An 8057-nucleotide genomic window follows, 5' to 3' on the forward strand; every position below is an offset into this window, starting at 1 on the left:
CACAGGCTGAGAAGCAACATTTATTCTGGAAAGAAGGAGGGGAAGAAAGTGTGTCTAATTCAGCAATAGTGTCCCACGCTGCCTCTGCTAAGCAGGAGCCGGGACAGCGAGAAAGCTTTTACCTTTGTGCCACCGACCGTGTGTCTCCACTGCAGCGGGGAGTGAGCCTCCCAGCCCAGGCCAGATGTGCTAGCTAGGCTTGAGAGAGTGCACTACAAACACGTGTGCAAAGTCTGACTAGCCCCCTTCCCTCAGTTGCAGGAGGGTGGGTCAGTCTGAGCTGAGCCGAGCCATATCTGCCTGTCTGGGGTGGGAGGCTCTCTCCCAGCCGCCGCAGGACACACCCTACATGCTATCTGCGCTGGGGCTCAGCCCCAAGGCTCCGTGCACAGAGGCCTGGCCCCCGAGGCTCCAACACCACCAGACTGAAAACCTCAGCTCTGAGACAGAAGCCATGGGCTGGGGGTGGGGGGAGGGGGGAGAGAGACTACCCAGCAAGTGAAGTGCTGCTGCCACCTCCCTTCTGGGTCCAGCAGCAGTCAGGATGCTGACAGATCAAGAACAATGCTAGCACCTGCAGACAGACTTTCCTTCCAGCTCCTGCCTTTCTTCTCCCCACCACCCTGTTGGAATAGAGGTAGGAAATGGTCTAGAACAATATATCATTGCCATGCCTGCTGGCTTCCACTGCACCCAAGGGAGGGCAGGAGGCTGTTGTCTACCCCATTCAATTCTTTGGTGCGTGACAGGGTTTGCACGGAGAGCGAGGGGTGTCAGCAGGGGCAGGGAAGCTACGTAAACATAGATCAGCTTAGCCCCTTGCTGTAAACGAGTCACACAAAGCAGTGAGTGAAATATTGATAGGCATCTGCCTGTGCTGCTGGTCCTGGAGTAGCTCCTAATGTAACTGGACAGAGATTCAACACCCACCTCCAGGGCTAGTGTCTGCCAGCCCAGGCATTTCTCCTCTCTCCCTTTAGTGCACCACCTTCCAGGGAGCTGGAGATGGGAGGCCATGTGACCGATAAGAGGAGAGGCAGGAAAAGAGAGAAGGAATGCAGCAGGGCCAGAGGAGGAACTGACAGGGGCTGCAGTACAGAGTGGAGAAAATTTGCAGTTTGAGCTGGAGCACAAAAGGTGGTGAAGCTGGAAACCATCAAGGACTGATGTAAACATTGGGGAATGAGATGAAATTAGAAAGGAATCACATGCATATGGAGGAATCCTGTGAAATCAGCTCTAAGGGAAGGTCTGACAGCCTCTGCATACACAACTGGAAAAGACACTGGGAAATGAGCAAATCCTGCTGGGGCCTGGAACCAGGTGTGACAATGTGGGTTCCCCTTCCCCTCTCTGCCCCCAGGGCAGCAGGTAGAGGACATGCTAAAGGAGCGGAGAAAGTGTTTCAGACATGGGATGAAACCTGAAGTATTCAGTGGTGGTAAGGCTGGGACGGGACCCTGGTCAGGCAGAAGGGAAAGGGAACACTCGCTTGAGTTGAGGCTTTTTAAGCTGTTCATCCAGGAAGGGTGCTGAAGGAGGAGAAGTGGCTGGGGCCCCAACAGTGTGTTCAGGAGGGGGATGTTCAGATGGCCTGGCCTGAAAATCACACCAGGCACACCAGAGATACATGCTCTGAGATCTGCACAGAAAGATACGTGGTCTGCACCAGGCAGCTACTGAAATGTGAATTCTGGGTGGTGAAGAAAAAGAGATGGGGATAGGAGCCATGGAGCCATGAGGGCCCCGCTCTAACCTTCAGAGCCAAGTAGCAGCAGGATACGCCTTAAAATAAACCCATCACAATATACTACTGCCCAGGAGATTATTGGGGAGTGGGTTGTAACTTTACAGAGAAGCCAGCCCTCTGGCCAGAGGAGATGCTTTGTGTCCCTGACAACCAGCTGTGCCAGTGATGGAGCAACCGCCCTCCCCCAAAGGGCAGAAAGTGCTAGTGACTGTGTTCCCACCCTCAGCTGGAAGTTAAGGTCCCTTCTCTACAGCTTTGCACCGCCCCCAAAGTTGCTGCAGGCCAAGAGCCAGGCAAGGGGCTGGGAACACCTAGGACTAGAGCTTTTCCTTTACAGAGTGAGAAGAAAGTGCATGCAGGGGGGGCGGGGGCTGGTGCCTGGAGGAGCCTCATCCCTTCAGTTCTTCTTGCTGTTGGGTGCCCAGCTGCTGCTGAACAGACTGACTTTGCTGGCAGAGGCCATGGAAACAGAGGGAGACTCCAGCTTCACCTTATCCAGAAGGGTCTTCTTAATGGCAGCTGGGGAGACCTTCTCCTGATCCGCTAGGTGCTGCAGCTCCCTGCAGGAAGAGCCTGTCAAGTTAGTGGGAAGAGCAGAACCACAAAGGAGAAGAAGGCATCTAGAGAGAAAGGAGCAGCAGAACTCTGCAGCCTTCCCTTTAAGGCAACAGCTGCCAAGTGTCAGGGAGGCCTTACGCCTGCTCACCTTGTGCGAATGCAGGAAGCCTCCACGGCATTGATGAGCAGTGAGCGAAAGCCTCCACTTTCCAGGAAGTGCAGGGCATGGATGGTGGCTCCCCCAGGTGAGCAGACATTGTCCTTCAGCTGCCCGGGATGCTGCTCAGATTCCAACAGCATTTTGGCAGCACCCTGCAGCAGGACAGGGAGGGGAAACATGTCAGAAATAGGACCAAGAGGATTCCTAACAGCTGCGAGTTCCAGTTCCCTGCTGCTAGATGGCTGCAGTAGGCAATAGGCCCCTTTCTCACATTTGCAGAGCTACTGGAAACCCAGCTCAGAATTGCAAGTCTGTAGAGGAGTAACGGCCTCGCTCTTTCCATCCCAGCCTCCCTCAGAGCCATCAGCAACTCCAATAATCTCTGGGAAATCCATCCAGGGCGATCTTTATGTGAAAAAAAAATGTCAGTGTGGGCCTGATTTGATCCAGTTTGCAGACTGATCTGGATGTGACAGATGTGAACTGAATGAAGTCTGGAAGAGAAGATACTGACCAGTAAGGCCTGGGCTCCAAGTCGGACAGCTAGCCTGCGGGGAAGCCCCATTTTCACACCTCCATCTGCCAGAGCATCCAGGGCTGTGAATGCCTGAGAGACCAGAAACAGCATGACAGTGATTCTGAAGTTTGGAGACTAATGTGTGCTCTCAAGGCTGTGACATTCTCAGGCAGAGGGACAGTGCCCAAGGCTCTGGGGTCACTGTGGACCTCCACCACTTAAAGGGACTTGATAAAAATCACTCTTTGTTGGGGACAATCTCTTAAGCAAATGAAGATGACAGACTGGGCAGACAGGAACTCAATCCTTAGGCTCCCCAGCATGTGCTGCAAACCAAGCCTCACATCCACCCAGAGGGCCTCGGTCTTGAGCAGGGCGATTCAGACTCTGAGGCCATTCCATCCTTGGCCTCAGATGAAATTGCTGACAAGTGGCCCAATTAGCACCCAGTTTTTGTAATGTGGACTCTTGTCCACTAGGCACTGAATAGAAACCCACACTCATTACTCAGAGGCCAAGCATAGTCTAGCTGTTAACAGGCTCTCATTGTTGAGCTGGCCTGGCTTTGAATGAGACACCTACGGGTTATAGAATACACACTACAGGTGATTAGAAATTCAAATATATCCCCTTGGTCAAATAGACTCAGAGTCTTTAAGGTCAGAAGGGACCATTATGATCATCTAGTCTGACCTCCTGCACAATGCAGGCCACAAAATCTCACCCACCCACTCCTGTAACAAACCCCTAACCTATGTCTGAGTTATTGTCTGCAGCCTAATCTGATACCATTTTAAGATGCAGGTGTGTTCTCAGCATTTCAACCCCAATGTTCTCCACTTGACTTGCATAAGCAAAGGAAGTGGCACCTACATAAGCAGGGCCGCTGCCGCTGAGCCCTGTAACAGCATCTATTAGGTCCTCTTCTACTTCAGTGCAGAAGCCCACACTGGCCATCAGCTGTTCCAGGAGCTTCCCATCTTCCACTTCTGCATGAGTCCCCGTGGCATAGACGGTAGCACCTTCCCGCACGATCACAGGTGTGTTAGTCATGCACCTGATCACTTTTGGGGTGGGAGAGAAGGCAGAGAGTTTCTTGGGATGGGAAAGAGTTGGAGACAGAACAGGAAGGAGAGAGAGACAGAGAACCAGATTTAATACACCTTCTACATCTGGAGTAACCCCCCCTCTAGGGAACTCCCAAAGGTCAGAGGGAATCCAGCAGGGTAAAGGACCTCTACCTCACCCCAACCCCAGGCACCTCTGCAGGATGGTCCTCAAGGGTCCCTCTGTTAAGCCTTGGCCAAAGGGGACAAGCCTTTAATGCAATGTCCCTGGGAATGTAGTTGAAACTCAGTTACAGAGTGCTGGGCAGACCCAGCCCATCCCTTGGTAGCAGAAGCATTATCATTCTAGCATGGCCCCTGTAGTTTTGGGGCCCCTGGGGACAGCTCCTGCAGACATCTAACATAATGAGTTTCCATGAATGCAGAGGGACTGGCAGCCCTCAGCAGGGAAAGACAAGACCTATTAAAGTTTCATATGATTATGGGGAACGGACAGGGACGATGCAGAGGTCCTATTAACATAGGCCCCAATTCTGGGATGCTTCCCAGACATTGCATGACAATCTTGCAGCAGAGGGGCTGGAAAACATATGGACCTCCCTACTGGCATAAGAAGGATTCCCTAGTGGTCTTGGGCCAGAATAGACCTACATCCTTTGTAGGACAGGGACATTCCATCTGTGTCGCTGGAATGCACAGCACTCTGATTATTGCGGGCTACCAGACTGCCCCTTACCGACCACTGCAGCCAGGGAGTACGTTAGTGACTGTTTTAGCTTATCCTGGGTATGATTAGGAGGTGCAAACAGGACCTAGTGCAACCTTTGCTCCACCAAAAATTGGCTGCAGTCCAGAAATACGCCAGAGTCTCATGGTGCTCAACTCATGAGCTGTAGTGGTCTCAGTGCCAGAAATGAACATTGTACTCAACTTCTGGCAGCTGGGAGAACAAGTCAGTCTCAAAGTCAGATACCCAGAGCTCCAGCCCTCTGAGAAAAGCTTTCTAGAGTTTTAGGGTATGTCTACACTGGAAACTTCAAAGCGCTGCTGTGGGAACGCCTCCAACAGCAGCGCTTTGAGGTGCGAGTGTGGTCGCGCGAGCACTGGGAGTAGCTCTCCCAGCGCTCCTGGTAATCCACCTCCACGAGGGAATTGGCTCCAAGTGTTTGGAGCCTGTCTACACTAGCAATTTAAATCACCCCCCTGAGCCAGTAAGTTAGAGCACTATAAAATGTAAGTGTAGACAAGTCCTCAGTGCCCTGACTTCAAGAAGCTTCAGGTGCAGATGCATGTAGCATGTAGTCCTATCTCCAGGCCCTCTGACCCCATCAGAGCTGTGCACCACACTGTCCCTCACCTTCTCGATGGAGCTGATAGTGACACCAGCAGCACATGAGACCACGATGTGGCGATTCTCTATGTCTGAGCCAATCTCGTCCAGAATGAAGGGAATGATGGGAGGTTTCACAGCCAGGAACAGAACATCGCTGTTTTTAACTGTTTCTTTGTTACTTATAGTGAAGTTTACACCTATTTTCTGAAATAATTTGAAAGTTACATAGCAGTAGCACCTCATCCCTAGAACTTCCTTGCATTCTCAGGTCTTAGAAATGGCATTTGAGATCAGGATTCAGCCAAGCTGGGTCAGCCACCAGCAGAGAATAATCTTGTTCACTAGGAGTCATATTTGATCAGGAGAGAGTACAGCAGTAACCCAGTGAGAAGAGGACAGGTTTTTTTTTAGTTACCATAGGGGGAAAAGCAAAAAGTTACATCCCCAGCCTTTATAGCTCATGATCAGTTCCACATTGCACTTTCACTGTAGTGCAGTCATGCACTTTGAACATGTGACTATTGACTCTATTTGTACCTTCAGATTCCCAGAGTGGTTCTCAACTGGCTTCTCTGGGCAAGAAAAATTCTTTGCCCCAAAGATGGGAATCACTCACCTTGCCTGGCTCTGTGTCAACTGCTGGCAATAAGTGAACCCAACTGCCAATGGCAGGAAGTTCAGATGCGATACGATTCAGACCCAAGAGTCTTACTGAGCCAAGCAGAGAAAACAACATGCAATATTAAACATAGGAGTCCTACTTGTGGCCACTGCAAACATATTGACATCTTTATGGGATTTCTGTAGGTAGGATTTTAGCTCTTACAAACACTAGAACTTACCCTCAGTCCAGATACAGTTGGGAGGTCAGTGTCTGGGGAACTTGCTGTGATCTTATGAGCAGCCAAAATCCCTAGGAAAGGGGCAGGTAACTTCAGTTTGGGTTCCATGTGTCCTGCTTACCCCAGAGTGTCTTCACTGTTATTTATCCAGGTTATTCTGAACTTGGTCATTCCCCCACCCTTATGTTGTCCCCTCACAACACCTCTCTTCTTCTGGCTCACTGATGTAAATACTGATCCTAATGGCTCTCTACTAAAAAAACTCCCCTATTCTCAAATTCTCAAGAATCCTGTGCCTTAGGGATGAAATACACAAATTTGCATCAAATAAATAGGGCAGTTTTAATTCACATCTTTCGTTATGTCAGTGCAAGTCTACGTGTGGACACGTATTTTGATATACAAGTGTCATATTTAAGTTTTGCTTGCAGCTTTTTAACATTTTCTTTACACTCCCCAGCGGGCTCACCTCCATTATTTCCATCTCTCAACTGTCTCTCCCCCAGATCCGTGGGAAAGAACAATTTTCCTTCTACAAATCTGCAGACTCCATTGAACCAGCCATGAGCTTTCCTGGATCCTAAACTGCTGCACGAACTCCTGTTACACTCCACGAGCTCACAGAAAAGACGGTGGGTTGCCACCCTCCTGAGCCAAGTTTCCCCAAGAAAACCCACTGCCCCCACCCACCCCTGTGCTGCGGAGCAAGGCTCGAGGCCGGAACGCCCTGGGGCGAGGGGTTTCCAGCGCGACCCCCTGGGAGAAGCCCAGTCCCGGGCGCTGGCGGGGAGCCCCGCACCCACCTGCGGCGGTGAAGCCCCTGGCCAGGGCGAAGGCGAGCTGCCCGGCTCCTATGAAGCCCACGCTCATGGTGCGTCTGGCAGGCGGCCGGGCCCGGCGGGACACACGAGGGGAGCCGCGGTTACGCGCACGGGGCCAGACCCGCTCCCGGAGCCCCAACCCGCTGCCCACGTGGCCGCTCCGGCGAAGGGAGAGTGGCGGCCCCGCCTCCACCACGCGTGGCACTGGGACAGCGCGATAGAGCCCCGCCAATCCATGGGCGAGGGGGTGGGGCCTCGCCGGACCGTCAGCCAATCAGAAAGACGAGGCGGGATCACCTCTCAGCCCTCGCCAGCCATTGGGGCAACCTGTGTTTGCAATTGCATCATTCGCTGCCTACAGGGCTGCAAGGGGTCAACGCTCCAGACGGCTATTGTATCCCGGCATGCAATGCTCTAGCTATACTGACGTAGGGCCCGATCTGCGCTGTACTCTGGGAATTGTAGTCTCGGGGGAGCAGAGTTTTAATAGTGGCAACAGGTTCTGGAACGTTCTAGATTGGCCTTCCGCCCTCGCTAGAGCATCGCAGGGCGCGCGGGGCGGGTCAGTGCCCGCTTCCCGCCTCAGCAGACTAGTCATGAGGGGTCCACATCTAGGGACCCAGGCCGGGTCCAGACGGACATAGGGAGGGCCTGGCTCAGAGCCTCTCGGGTCCGGACGGATGGACGGACGTAGGGAGGGCCTGGCTCAGAGCCCCTCGGGGACGGACGGACACAGGGAGGGCCTGGCTCAGAGCCCCTCGGGTCCGGACAGACGGACGTAGGGAGGGCCTGGCTCAGAGCCTCTCGGGTCCGGACAGACGGACGTAGGGAGGGCCTGGCTCAGAGCCCCTCGGGTCCGGACAGACGGACGTAGGGAGGGCCTGGCTCAGAGCCTCTCGGGTCCGGACGGACGGACGTAGGGAGGGCCTGGCTCAGAGCCCCTCGGGTCCGGACGGACGGACGTAGGGAGGGCCTGGCTCAGAGCCCCTCGGGTCCGGACGGACGGACG

General features: G+C 53.2%; 1 protein-coding gene across 2 annotated transcripts; it reads right to left on the reverse strand.

Moving 5' to 3' along the window:
- PYCR1 (pyrroline-5-carboxylate reductase 1) lies at positions 1–7261 on the reverse strand. Of its 2 annotated transcripts, none has more exons than XM_039501998.1 (7): positions 7031–7261; positions 6228–6298; positions 5410–5589; positions 3859–4080; positions 2983–3075; positions 2457–2620; positions 1–2323 (listed from the first exon to the last, which is right to left on the reverse strand). In XM_039501998.1, the coding sequence occupies exons 1-7, from the start codon at positions 7095–7097 to the stop codon at positions 2260–2262; spliced, it is 861 nt and encodes a 286-aa protein (XP_039357932.1). In that variant the 5' UTR covers positions 7098–7261; the 3' UTR covers positions 1–2259. The 2 variants fall into 2 exon arrangements, with proteins under 2 accessions (XP_039357932.1, XP_039357931.1); XM_039501997.1 differs by having other exon boundaries at positions 1–2310; positions 7031–7260.
- Positions 7262–8057: the final 796 nt, after the last annotated feature.

Source organism: Mauremys reevesii, linkage group 15, assembly GCF_016161935.1.
Source record: "Mauremys reevesii isolate NIE-2019 linkage group 15, ASM1616193v1, whole genome shotgun sequence".
In the NCBI taxonomy this organism is placed as follows: Eukaryota; Metazoa; Chordata; order Testudines; family Geoemydidae; genus Mauremys; species Mauremys reevesii.

Bases quoted from the DNA above. Each gene is read 5' to 3' on its own strand.
- PYCR1 (XM_039501997.1), bottom strand. From the start codon at position 7,097: ATGAGCGTGGGCTTCATAGGAGCCGGGCAGCTCGCCTTCGCCCTGGCC. The intron at 5,590-6,227 runs GTAAGTTCTAGT...AAATTATTTCAG, and splicing joins CAACTGTATCTGGACTGAGG to AAAATAGGTGTAAACTTCAC. The intron at 3,076-3,858 runs GTAGGTGCCACT...CTGGTCTCTCAG, and splicing joins GCGGCAGCGGCCCTGCTTAT to GCATTCACAGCCCTGGATGC.